Below are 14,807 nucleotides of genomic sequence, written 5' to 3' on the forward strand. Positions count from 1 at the left end.
AGGCACCCAACTACTGGAGATAAACTGAGATCCAGTAGATAGCCAAACCAATGCTGTAACTTAACAGCAGAGGAAATGGAACAGGAGCATACAGACAACCTAACAAGAGGCGGCTAAGGACAGGTCCCTGCGACACCTGTGGAAGGCTTGGGACTAACTCCCATAGGGTGAAGTTGTGCCACTACCCAATACATCCCTCCGTCAAACTGTAGCACTCTGGGAAATGGGCCTCAAATCAGAACCCCTCTCACAGAAGAACATCTGTAGCACCACCATTCTTCTCCTTCCTCCAACAGAGGCAAAGACCAGACTAGTTACCAGTGAGGTGCGAGTGGTATTTAAGGGTTTTTTGAGTTTGGGAAATATTTGCCTCCTCCTAGTGATCAGAAGTGTAGTTCCCAGGAAAAATGGATTGTGGACTTTCACCACCTGCATGAAAAAAAAAAAACAGATCTATAAAATTGCAACCTAGCCATGCCCCCCATACAAACGTTCCTCTTCCCATACTGACATGTATAGGTAGGCATAGCTGGGTGAAAACTGGGTTCCCATCGCAGTACCGCTGATTTGTAAATAATATTCCCCATTGTTCAAGAAAAAAAAATTGTATTTAGAATCATTTCCATACCTTGCTTGGAGTATATAATCAAATTTGCCTGTTTATGCATAATGAAACAACTTTGCAAAATAGTTTCATTATTTGTTTTGCTCCTTTTTCATGTAATTTAGATATGAAAATTGAGCAATTTCGAATATTGCATCTGCTGACTTATCAAAGCTAACTGCTACATACCTGTCCCTTAATTGGTTACAACAGTTAATAAATGCATTTTATACTAGTTTTATGACAGTGATTAATTAGCCTAGTAGTCTGCTAACTAAAGCCCAGATTCGCTCCTCCAAATAAGGAAAATGATGGGTGGCGTTTAGCTATAGAAAAATAACTTTAAAAAAAAAACAGAATTTATGCTTACCTGATAAATTACTTTCTCCAACGGTGTGTCCGGTCCACGGCGTCATCCATTACTTGTGGGAATATTCTCTTCCCTAACAGGAAATGGTAAAGAGCACAGCAAAGCTGTCCATATAGCCCCTCCTCAGGCTCCGCCCCCCAGTCATTCGACCGATGGTTAGGAGAAAAAAAGGAGAAACTATAGGGTGCCGTGGTGACTGTAGTGTATAAAGAAAATTTTTTATCAAACCTGATTAGGAAACCAGGGCGGGCCGTGGACCGGACACACCGTTGGAGAAAGGAATTTATCAGGTAAGCATAAATTCTGTTTTCTCCAACATTGGTGTGTCCGGTCCACGGCATCATCCATTACTTGTGGGAACCAATACCAAAGCTTTAGGACACGGATGAAGGGAGGGAGCAAATCAGGTTACCTAAATGGAAGGCACCACGGCTTGCAAAACCTTTCTCCCAAAAATAGCCTCAGAAGAAGCATAAGTATCAAATTTGTAGAATTTGGCAAAAGTGTGCAGAGAAGACCAAGTCGCTGCCTTACATATCTGATCAACAGAAGCCTCGTTCTTGTAGGCCCATGTGGAAGCCACAACCCTAGTAGAGTGAGCTGTGATTCGGTCAGGAGGCTGCCGTCCGGCAGTCTCATAAGCCAATCGGATAATGCTTTTCAGCCAGAAAGAAAGAGAGGTAGCAGTAGCTTTTTGACCTCTCCTCTTACCAGAGTAAACGACAAACAAAGATGAGCTTGTCTAAAATCTTTTGTTGCTTCTAAATAGAACTTTAAAGCACGAACTACATCTAAATTGTGTAACAAACGTTCCTTCTTTGAAACTGGATTCGGACACAGAGAAGGAACAACCATTTCCTGGTTAATATTCTTGTTGGAAACAACTTTTGGAAGAAAACCAGGCTTAGTACGCAAAACAACCTTATCTGAATGGAAAACCAGATAGGGTGGATTACACTGCAAAGCAGATAATTCAGAAACTCTTCTAGCAGAAGAAATAGCAACCAAAAACAGAACTTTCCAAGATAGTAACTTAATATCTATGGAATGTAAAGGTTCAAACGGAACCCCTTGAAGAACTGAAAGAACTAAATTTAGACTCCAAGGAGGAGTAGTCATGGGTCTGTAAACAGGCTTGATTCTGACCAAAGCCTGAACAAAAGCTTGTACATCTGGCACAGCAGCCAGTCGTTTGTGTAACAAGACAGATAAAGCAGAAATCTGTCCCTTTAGAGAACTAGCTGACAACCCTTTATCCAAACCTTCTTGGAGAAAGGAGAGAATCTTTGGAATTTTAATCTTACTCCAGGAGAATCCCTTGGATTCACACCAACAGATATATTTTTTCCATATTTTATGGTAAATCTTTCTAGTCACAGGTTTTCTGGCTTGGACCAGAGTATATATCACAGAATTTGAAAACCACGCTTGGATAAAATCAAGCGTTCAATTTCCAAGCAGTCAGCTGCAGAGAAACTAGATTTGGATGTTCGAATGGACCTTGTACTAGAAGATCCTGTCTCAAAGGTAGCTTCCATGGTGGAGCCGATGACATATTCACCAGGTCTGCTTACCAAGTCCTGCGTGGCCACGCAGGAGCTATCAGAATCACAGAGGCCTTCTCCTGTTTGATACTGGCTATGAGCCTTGGAAGGAGAGGAAACGGTGGAAACACATACGCTAGGTTGAACGACCAAGGCGCCACTAATGCATCCACTAGAGTTGCCTTGGGATCCCTGGATCTGGACCCGTAGCAAGAAATCTTGAAGTTCTGACGGGACGCCATTAGATCCATGTCTGGAATGCCCCATAATTGGGTTAACTGAGCAAAGACCTCCGGGTGGAGTTCCCACTCCCCCGGATGGAAAGTCTGACGACTCAAATAGTCCGCCTCCCAGTTGTCTACTCCTGGGATGTGAATTGCAGATAGATGGCAGGAGTGATCCTCCGCCCATTGGATGATCTTGGTTACTTCCTTCATCGCTAGGGAACTCTTTGTTCCCCCCCTGATGATTGATGTACGCAACAGTCGTTATGTTGTCCGACTGAAACCTTATGAACCTGGCTTCCGCTAGTTGAGGCCAAGCCAGGAGCGCATTGAATATTGCTCTTAGTTCCAAAATGTTTATCGGGAGAAGAGACTCTTCCCGAGACCATAGACCCTGAGCTTTCAGAGAGTCCCAGACCGCGCCCCAACCCAAGAGGCTGGCGTCGGTCGTGACAATGACCCACTCCGGTCTGCGGAAACTCATTCCCTGAGACAGGTGATCCTGGGTCAACCACCAGAGAAGTGAGTCCCTGGTTACCTGGTCTACTTGAATTTGGGGAGAAAAGTCTGTATAGTCCCCATTCCACTGTTTGAGCATGCGCAACTGTAATGGTCTTAAATGAATTCGAGCAAAAGGAACCACATCCATTGCTGCGACCATTAGTCCTATTACTTCCATGCACTGAGCTATGGAGGGCTGAGGAATAGAATGAAGAACTCGACAAGCGTTGGTAGCAGAAGTAGGTTTCTTGGTCTGTTTACCCTTGTTCCAACCTTGCACAGGCTTCCATGCAGGTTTGGGCTGGGCCGCGTTACCTTCTTGTCTAGCGGCAGTGGAGTTATTAGCCGGTCCGTTCCTGAAATTGCGAAAGGAACGAAAATTAGACTTGTTCTTAGCCTTAAAGGGCCTATCCTGTGGGAGGGCATGGCCCTTACCCCCAGTGATGTCTGAAATAATTTCCTTCAATTCCGGCCCAAAAAGGGTCTTGCCCTTGAAAGGAATATTAAGTAACTTAGTCTTGGACGACACATCTGCCGACCAGGATTTTAGCCAAAGCGCCCTCCGCGCCACTATAGCAAAACCTGAGTTTTTCGCCGCCAATTTCGTTATTTGAAAAGCGGCATCCAATATAAAGGAATTAGCTAACTTTAGTGCGTGAATTCTGTCCATGACTTCTTCATAGGAAGTCTCTTTCTGGAGCGACCTTTCTAATTCCTCGAACCAAAAGAGACAGTAATAATACACGTAGCTGGTTGAAGGATGAAACCTTGCTGAACAAAAATCTTTTTAAGCAATCCTTCCAATTTTTTATCCATAGGATCTTTGAAAGCGCAGCTGTCCTCTATAGGAATAGTTGTGCGCTTCGCTAATGTTGAAACAGCTCCCTCAACCTTCGGGACCGTCTGCCATGCATCTCTTCTAGGGTCTACTATGGGAAACATTTTCTTAAATATAGGAGGTGGGGCAAAGGGTATACCCGGCTTCTCCCACTCCTTATCCACTATGTCCGCTACCCTCTTGGGTATTGGAAAGGCGTCATCGTGCACTGGGACCTCTAAGAATTTGTCCAATTTGCACAACTTCTCTGGTACTACCATAGAATCACAGTCATCCAGAGTAGCTAATACCTCCTTAAGCAAGGCGCGGAGATGTTCTAGCTTAAACTTAAATGCTACTATATCAGGTTCTGCCTGTTGAGAAATTTTTCCTGAGTCAGAAATTTCTCCCTCAGACAGCCCTTCCCTCACAGCCAATTCCGATTAATGTGAGGGTAAAATAGATAAGGCATCGTCAGCGTCTAATTGTTCATCCTTTTTATCTGTATTTAAAACTGAACAATCACGCTTTCTCTGAAATGCTGGCAGTTTGGATAAAAGATTTGCTATAGAATTATCCACTACTGCTGTTAATTGTTGCATAGAAATAAGTAGTGGCGCGCTAGGTGTCGCCTGCGCGGGCAAAGCTGGTGTAGACACAGAAGGAGAGGATGTAGAACTATCCCCACTACCTTCATTAGATGAATCATCTTGGGCAACATTATGAAATGTAACAGAGCTGTCCTTACTTTGTTTGGACGCTATGGCACAATTATCACAAACACTCGAAGGGGGAACCACATTTGTCTCTATACACACAGAACATAGGTTATCTGATGGCACAGACATGTTAAACAGATTTAGGCAGGCAAACAATGCAATAAAAACGATTTTAAACAAAAACGTTACTGTCTCTTTAAATAATAAAATGACACACTTTATTTCTGAATGTTCAAACAACTATGAAGGCAATATCCGATTTTTATGAAATTTGGACCCCAGTTTCTTAATGCTTTGAAAGTATTGCACAGCAAAAATGGAGACTCTAGCCCTTAAAACAAGCAAACCGGAGCTAATTGTTGGATTTCACCGTTTTTATACACTACAATCCCTGCTACAGCATTGCTGTAGCTTTTACCTTCCTTAGGGGTCAACCATCCACAGAAATAAGCCTTCTGGAGTCACTTTCTGAGCCACAGGACCCTCTCACATGAAACTGCATGCACTGCCTTGAAATCAACTGCGCAGCTGAAGCACAAAAATTAGGCCTTCTCCCTCAGTATACTAGAGTGAATTGGCCTTCCTGACTAGATTTAGGCGTCTAAAACAAGCCAGATAAAATAAAAAACGTCCCCAAGTGTATATAAGCTTATAAAACATTTCAAATGCCATGATATTGTAATAAAAACCAATCGATTTGGCCCCTAATAGTGTCTACCAGCATAAAAATCAAAAAGGGGAAGCCTGTTATCTTTTTTGCAGAGATTAAAAAAAAATGGCTTATTGTTTTCCCTGAGGGGAAAAATGACGGTCATCTAGCATTAGCCTGTGTTGTTAGAAGGAGACTAGTCATACCTGAAGCAGATGAGTCTGCAAACTGTTACCCCCAACTGAAGGTCTCTGGTTTCAACAGTCCTGCGTGGTAACAGCAATGGATTTTAGTTACTTGTGCTAAAATCATAGTCCTCTTAAACAGAAATCTTCATCACTTTTCTGTTGTAGAGTAAATAGTACAAGCCAGCACTATTTTAAAATAACAAACTCTTGATAGAAGAAATAAAAACTACAACTAAACACCACAAACTCTTCACCATCCCCGTGGAGATGCTACTTGTTCAGAGCGGCAAAGAGAATGACTGGGGGGCGGAGCCTGAGGAGGGGCTATATGGACAGCTTTGCTGTGCTCTTTGACATTTCCTGTTAGGGAAGAGAATATTCCCACAAGTAATGGATGACGCCGTGGACCGGACACACCAATGTTGGAGAAAAAGGGCCTTTATATGTTAAGACTTGGCTGGTTATTCTTTAGCAGTGTAAAAGAAATGTAATGTAATTGCAAGGTGTTACTGTCCCTTTAACACTGAATAAAGTGGAACCCTCTATAAACTGGGCATCCTCTATTATTGAGCTCTTATCTTAGAGCTATAGAAGCTCTCCAGGGTGCGAGTATGATCAAGACCGGACTGGGACTAAAGAGCCCTGGAAAAATATGAAGACCAGCCCTATTTTCCACTGAGTCGGTAGAATGCACCCGCCCCATTTTTTTCAAATGGGATTACTGGGATACTCTTTTCCCGATTTTTTTTTCAGAATCAAATTATTTTAATTTGTATTAAATAAATGTGTAGAGCTGCAACAACTAATCGGCATAATCGATAATAATCGATTATGAAAATAGTTGTCAACGGATCTAATAATCGATTAGTTGGTTTGCAATTAGTTGGTCTGTGCACAGCACCAGCTGCTTCACTCCAATGAGTTCCTGCACATGGTATTGTGTTTTATGGTTATGCCCTTAGCCTAAAGGACGTTTACAGACATTTACTTTTCCCTTTTTCAGGACACTTAAAGTTTCTTTTTAAGTTTACAACTACTCTTGTCTTATGTGCAACCCAGAAATAAAATAGGAGTCATAATTTGGATTGTTTATATAAAATCAAGTGATTTGGGACTGTGCTTTGCATGATATAGTCCTGAGCTTGTTATTTACCCTTAGCCATAGATTGATGGCATTTGTTATATGAATTTATGTCACTATTACCTGTTTGCACAATTTTTAGCGGATCAGTTGCTATTGCTGATGATATGTACTCTATAGATAAATGTGTAAAGCTGTGTCCGGTTACTGATATATAGTCTTTAGCCCTTTTGCCTTTTTTTTTTAAATATTTTTAAATAATTGGAATATTTACCAAATTCAACCTCTGTAAGTATATATCTGTTATTTTAAGTGTGGACTAGATATTTTTCCCCCTAACCATATAGCTGGTTGTTTGCCATTGCATATAGATATTCAAGATATTTTAATGTCAGAATGAAGACCTGGGTTACTTTAAGAGGCCCCTTGCATTGGTGGAGTGCTAACAAAGATAAATAGCCCACCTTGGTGAAATTGGCAAAAACCCTACTTGTGCATCTCAGGCACCTCAACACCATCTGAGTGCCTCTTTGCTGCAGGCAAAATAGCTTGCAAAAAAGAGAGCCAGTCTCAGCCAGGAGCATGTAAACATGTTGACATTTTTGCATTTCACTGCAACGTTTCAGAAAGAGTGAATAACAATGTTATAAACAGTTATAGTCTGACTCTTTGTAGTTCTACCTCTTTTCAAACAGTTTTGTTTTTGTTTTGCTTAATTATAAAAATTTGTTCTGCTGCTTAAAAAATTGGACCAACAATTGTGTTAATGTAAAGTTTTAGTCTGAAGTTTATATTTATAACACTCAGTATATGGATTTTATTTTAAATATAGGAAAAAAATAACATAATTTATGTAAGAACTTACCTGATAAATCCATTTCTTTCATATTAGCAAGAGTCCATGAGCTAGTGACGTATGGGATATACATTCCTACCAGGAGGGGCAAAGTTTCCCAAACCTCAAAATGCCTATAAATACACCCCTCACCACACCCACAATTCAGTTTAACGAATAGCCAAGAAGTGGGGTGATAAGAAAGGAGCGAAAGGATCAAAAATAAGGAATTGGAATAATTGTGCTTTATACAAAAAAATCATAACCACCACAAAAAGGGTGGGTCTCATGGGCTCTCGCTAATATGAAAGAAATGAATTTATTAGGTAAGTTCTTACATAAATTATGTTTTCTTTCATGTAATTAGCAAGAGTCCATGAGCTAGTGACATATGGGATAGCAGATACCCAAGATGTGGAACTTCCACGCAAGAGTCACTAGAGAGGGAGGGATAAAATAAAGACAGCCGATTCCGCTGAAAAAATAATCCACAACCCAAATCAAAAGTGAAAAAAACTGAAATCACAAGCAGAAGAATCAAACTGAAACAGCTGCCTGAAGTACTTTTCTACCAAAAACTGCTTCAGAAGAAGAGAAAACATCAAAATGGTAGAATTTAGTAAAAGTATGCAAAGAAGACCAAGTTGCTGCTTTGCAAATCTGATCAACAGAAGCTTCATTCCTAAAAGCCCAGGAAGTAGAAACTGACCTAGTAGAATGAGCAGTAATCCTTTGAGGCGGGGACTTACCCGAATCCACATAAGCATGATGAATCAAAGACTTTAACCAAGACGCCAAAGAAATGGCAGAAGCTTTCTGACCTTTCCTGGAACCAGAAAAGATAACAAATAGACTAGAAGTCTTTCTAAAATCTTTAGTAGCTTCAACATAATATTTCAAAGCTCTTACTACATACAAAGAATGTAAAGATCTCTCCTTTGAATTCTTAGGATCAGGGCACAATGAAGGGACAACAATTTCTCTGCTAATGTTGTTAGAATTCACAACCTTAGGTAAAAATTGAAATGAAGTCTGCAACACTGCCTTATCCTGATGAAAAATCAGAAAAGGAGATTCACAAGAACTCAGAAACTCTTCTAGCAGAAGAGATGGCCAAAAGGAACAGAACTTTCCAAGAAAGTAATTTAATATCCAGAGAATGCATACGTTCAAACGGAGGAGCCTGTAAAGCCCTCAGAACCAAATTAAGACTCCAAGGAGGAGAGATTGACTTAATGACAGGCTTGATACGATCCAAAGCCTGTACAAAACAATGAATATCAGGAAGATTAGCAATCTTTCTGTGAAAAAGAACAGAAAGAGCAGAGATTTGTCCTTTCAAAGAACTTGCAGATAAACCTTTATCCAAACCATCCTGAAGAAACTGTAAAATTCTAGGAATTCTAAAAGAATGCCAGGAGAACTTATGAGAAGAACACCAAGAAATGTAAGTCTTCCAGACTCGATAATAAATCTTCCTAGACACAGATTTACGAGCCTGTAACATAGTATTAATTACTGAGTCAGAGAAACCTCTATGACTAAGAATCAAGCGTTCAATTTCCATACCTTCAAATTTAATGATTTGAGATCCTGATGGAAAAATGGGCCTTGAGATAGGTCTGGTCTTAACAGAAGTGTCCAAGGTTGGCAACTGGCCATCCGAATGAGATCCGCATACCAAAACCTGTGAGGCCATGCTGGAGCCACCAGCAGTACAAACGAACGTTCCATTAGAAATTTGGAAATTACTCTTGGAAGAAGAACTAGAGGCGGAAAGATATAGGCAGGATGATAATTCCAAGGAAGCGACAACGCGTCCACTGCTTCCGCCTGAGGATCCCTGGATCTGGACAGATACCTGGCAAGTTTCTTGTTTAGATGAGAGGCCATCAGATCTATTTCTGGAAGTCCCCAGATTTGAACAATCTGAAGAAATACCTCTGGGTGAAGAGACCTTTCGCCCGGATGTAACGTCTGGCGACTGAGATAATCCGCTTCCCAATTGTCTACACCTGGGATGTGAACCGCAGAAATTAGACAGGAGCTGGATTCCGCCCATACAATTATCCGAGATACTTCTTTCATAGCTTGAGGACTGTGAGTCCCACCTTGATGATTGACATACGCCACGGTTGTGAAATTGTCCGTCTGAAAACAAATAAACGATTCTCTCTTCAGAAGAGGCCAGAACTGAAGAGCTCTGAAAATCGCACGGAGTTCCAAAATGTTGATTGGTAATCTCGCCTCCTGAGATTCCCAAACCCCCTGCGCTGTCAGAGATCCCCATACAGCTCCCCAACCTGAAAGACTCGCATCTGTTGAGATCACAGTCCAGGTTGGACGAACAAAAGAGGCCCCTTGAATTAAACGACCAAGTCAGAGAAGATCGAACATTGGGATTTAAGGATATTATTTGTGATATCCTTGTATAATCCCTGCACCACTGGTTCAGCATACAAAGCTGAAGAGGTCTCATGTGAAAACGAACAAAGGGGATCGCGTCCGATGCAGCAGTCATGAGACCTAGAATTTCCATGCAAAAAGCTACCGAAGGGAATGACTGAGACTGAAGGTTTCGACAAGCTGAAACCAACTTCAGACGTCTCTTTTCTGTTAGAGACAAAGTCATGGACACTGAATCTATTTGAAAGCCCAAAAAGGTTACCTTTGTCTGAGGAATCAAAGAACTCTTTGGTAAATTGATCCTCCAACCATGTTCTTGAAGAAACAACACAAATTGATTCGTATGAGATTCTGCAGAATGTAAAGACTGAGCAAGTACCAAGATATCGTCCAAATAAGGAAATACCGCAATACCCTGTTCTCTGATGACAGAGAGAAGGGCACCGAGAACCTTTGAAAAGATCCTTGGAGCTGTTGCTAGGCCAAACGGAAGGGCAACAAACTGGTAATGATTGTCTAGAAAAGAGAATCTCAGAAACTGATAGTGATCTGGATGAATTGGAACGAAAGAGAAAGCAAAGTTGACTTAGAAGTCATATCTGCATTCCAAGATTTAAGCCATAAAGCTCTTCTAGCTAAGATAGCTAAAGACATATATCTGACATCAATTCTAATGATATCAAAAATGGCATCACAAATAAAGTTATTAGCATGTTGAAGAAGTTTAACAATGCTATAAGCATTATGGTCTGATACTTGTTGTGCTAAAGCCTCCAACCAGAAAGTTGAAGCTGCAGCAACATCAGCCAAAGAAATAGCAGGTCTAAGAAGATTACCTGAACATAAATAAGCTCTCCTTAGAAAGGATTCAAGCTTCCTGTCTAAAGGATCCTTAAAGGAAGTACTATCCGCCGTAGGAATAGTAGTACGTTTAGCAAGAGTAGAAATAGCCCCATCAACTTTAGGGATTTTATCCCAAAACTCTAATCTATCAGATGGCACAGGGTACAATTTCCTAAACCTTTGAGAAGGAGTAAATGAAGTACCCAGACTATTCCATTCCCTAGAAATTACTTCTGAAATAGCATCAGGAACTGGAAAAACTTCAGGAATAACTACATGAGGTTTGAAAACCAAATTTAAACGCTTAGTAGATTTAGTATCAAGAGGACTAGACTCCTCCATATCTAATGCAATTAACACTTCTTTAAGTAAAGAACGAATAAACTCCATCTTAAATAAATATGAAGATTTATCAGTGTCAATATCTGAGGCAGAATCTTCTGAACCAGATAGATCCTCATAAGAAACAGATAAGTCAGAATGATGACGGTCACTTAAAAATTCATCTGAAATATGAGAAGTTTTAAAAGACCATTTACGCTTACTGGAAGGAGGAATAACAGACATAGCCTTCCTAATAGATTTAGAAACAAATTCTTTTACATTAACAGGGACATCCTGAACATTAGATGTCGAAGGAAGAACAACAGGTAATGGATTATTACTAATGGAAATACAATCTGCATTAGAAAGTTTATCATGACAGTTATCACAAACAACAGCTGGAGGAACAGTTACCAAAAGTTTACAACAGATGCACTTAACTTTGGTAGAACCAGCATCAGGCAGCGTCTTTCCAGAAGTAGATTCTGATCCAGGGTCATGTTGAGACATCTTGCAATATGTAATAGAAAAAACAACATATAAAGCAAAATTATCAAATTCCTTAAATGACAGTTTCAGGAATGGGAAAAAATGCCAAATGAACAAGCCTCTAGCAACCAGAAGCAATGAAAAAATGAGACTGAAATAATGTGAAAAAAAGGTGGAGACAAGAATGACGCCCACATTTTTTGGCGCCAAGAAGGACGCCCACATTATTGGCGCCAAGTACAGCGCCCATATTTTTTGGCGCCAAATATGACGCCACATCCTGTGACGCCGAAAAAAACGACGCCCACAATTTTGGCGCAAAAAAAGTCTGAACGTCAAATATGACGCAACCATACGCCGGAAATGACAAAATTTTTGCGCCAAAAAAGTCAGCGTCAAGAATGACGCAATAAATTGAAGCATTTTCAGCCCCCGCGAGCCTAACAGCCCACAGGGAAAAAAAGTCAATTGAAAAAATTCTTTTAAGGTAAGAAAAAAATATTTCATATGCATTATCCCAAATAATGAAACCGACTGTCTGAAATAAGGAATACTGATTATCCTGAATCATGGCAAATATAAGTTTAAACACACATATTTAGAACTTTACATATAAAGTGCCCAACCATAGCTTAGAGTGTCATAAAAAATAAGACTTACTTACCCTAAGACACTCATCTACATATAGTAGACAGCCAAACTAGTACTGAAACGAGAATCAGTAGAGGTAATGGTATATAAGAGTATATCGTCGATCTGAAAAGGGAGGTAAGAGATGAATCTCTACGACCGATAACAGAGAACCTATGAAATAGATCCCCTAGAGGAAGACCATTGAATTCAAATAGGCAATACTCTCTTCACATCCCTCTGACATTCACTGCACTGTGAGAGGAAAACCGGGCTCCAGCCTGCTGCGAAGCGCATATCAACGTAGAATCTAGCACAAACTTACTTCACCACCTCCATGGGAGGCAAAGTTTGTAAAACTGAATTGTGGGTGTGGTGAGGGGTGTATTTATAGGCATTTTGAGGTTTGGGAAACTTTGCCCCTCCTGGTAGGAATGTATATCCCATACGTCACTAGCTCATGGACTCTTGCTAATTACATGAAAGAAATTACATTTTTTATCCGATTAGTCGATTAATCAAAAAAATAATCAGCCGATTAATCGATTATGAAAATAATCGTTAGTTGCAGCCCTATAAAAGTGCCAAATTGATTTAATATAGGCACCCTACAACCCAATTGCATCCATTATTCACCCCTTTAAAATTTAGTTTCCCGTCCCAGCTACTGCAGCCCACCAGGAAATCTCCTGGTATCCTGGTAGGCCAATCCGGCCCTGAGTATGATTGCTTCACTACAGCCATTTTAAACATATTAAAACAGTATTAAACCCAAAAATGTTCTTTTATGATTTAGGTAGAACATACAAATTTAAACAACTTTCTACTTTACTTATATTATCAAATTTGCTTCACTCTCTTGTTATTTGTTGAAGGAACAGCAATGCAATACTAGTTTCTAACTGAACACATGAGTGAGGCAATGACAGTCGGTATATATATGTATCCCCCAATCAGCAGCTAGAACCTAGGTTTTTTTTGCTGCTCCTGAGATTACCTAGAAAACCTTTAAGCAAAGGATAACAAGAGAAGGAAGCAAATTAAATAATATAAGTAAATTGGAAAGTTGTAGACTGTCTAAATCATAATTGTCTAATTATGACTTTACAGTCCCTTTAAAGTGAAGGTAAAGTTAACTCTATCTAACAATCAAATATCACTTGTTCCCCTAAATGAATACGAGTTTCATTCATCATTTTTTTAAATTCTAATTGTAAACTCAGTTTTTTCCGTTTATACTCACATTTTTTTTGTTTGCCGAATTCAACCCGTAATTTTTTTTATTATTTTTCATCTCTGGTCACGTTTTCTTTGCAGCCTATTGAAATTCTGGCCGTTAGGTGGCCGTCAATCTACATCATCCGCTTCACGGATGATCTGCGCATGCATTTATATTTATTTGTCGGTCTTTCAATACGAGCGCGCTCCCGTTTCGCGCATTACTATTTTTTTTTGTTATTGAATTTCCTATAATAGATTACTGCATGCGCATTGCTGAGAGTAGTCGATGCTATGCGCAGTTCGTTAGATCCTCGTGATCCACCTGTAACTTACATACCTCAAACACAATATATGTGCACACTCACCTGTAACTTACAAACCTCAAATACAATATATGTGCAGATTCACCTGTAACTTACATACCTCAAACACAATATATGTGACCACTCACCTGTAACTTACACACAACATATGTGCCCACCCACCTGTAACCTGCGTTCCTCAAACAAACAAAGCATAAAAGCACTAACCTGTAAAAACATGTCCCTCAGAGGCAACACAAAAGCACACACAACTACACTGATGTCATCAGTTTCCTCATTTATAACCCATGTACCTAACACACAATACACGTATACACTCACCTGTAACTCTTGTCCCTCAGACAAAGCATGCAAGCACTCAAATGTAACCTGTATCCCTTAAACAATATATTTGTACACTTACCTGTAACCCACATTTCTCAGACACAACATTCAAACGTACTCACCTGTAACCCACATCCCTCAAACACAAGTGTGCACTCATCCGAACTGATACTGGTTTCTTCATCTGTAACCCATGTACATCACAAAGAATATTAGTGCACACACCTGTAATTCGTGTCCTTCAGACACAACATATGTGCACTCACTTGTTACACACACCATATACGTGCAAACTCATCTGTAACCCAAGTACATCACAAACATATGTACACACTCACCTGCATCCCATGTACCCCCCCCACCACACACACACAAACATACATGCACACCCACCTGTAAATCTGTGCCTCACCGTCACATCGTATGTGCACACTCACCGGCAAACCATATTTCTCAGATACAACATACAGTATATGCACTCACCTGAAACCTGCATTCTGGAGACACAACATGCATGCACAGCTAACTGAAACCAGTATCCCTCAGAGACAACATATATACACACTCGCCTGTATTCCTGCATCCCCAGACAACATATACTGTATGTACACTTACCTGTAACCCACGTCCCTCAGACACAGCACAAGTGCACACTCACCTGGGATAATACTATTGCTATAAAGTGCACAATCACCTGCAATTCATGTCCCTCATA

At 40.3% G+C, this 14,807-nt stretch overlaps 1 protein-coding gene across 1 annotated transcript in view; it reads right to left on the bottom strand.

Annotated features, from left to right (window-relative positions):
- The window catches only part of LOC128658021 (gastrula zinc finger protein XlCGF26.1-like), a 57,301-nt gene extending 42,713 nt beyond the window's left edge, over positions 1-14,588 (bottom strand). Inside the window, exons 1-2 of the mRNA XM_053712464.1 lie at positions 14,576-14,588; positions 14,215-14,276 (exon numbers count right to left, since the gene is read on the bottom strand). Of these exons, the coding sequence (XP_053568439.1) occupies positions 14,215-14,276; positions 14,576-14,588 (75 nt within the window). The remainder of the gene's footprint in view (positions 1-14,214; positions 14,277-14,575) is intronic.
- Between the last annotated feature and the right edge of the window lie 219 nt (positions 14,589-14,807).

This window comes from Bombina bombina, chromosome 4, assembly GCF_027579735.1.
Source record: "Bombina bombina isolate aBomBom1 chromosome 4, aBomBom1.pri, whole genome shotgun sequence".
Lineage (NCBI taxonomy): Eukaryota > Metazoa > Chordata > Amphibia > Anura > Bombinatoridae > Bombina > Bombina bombina.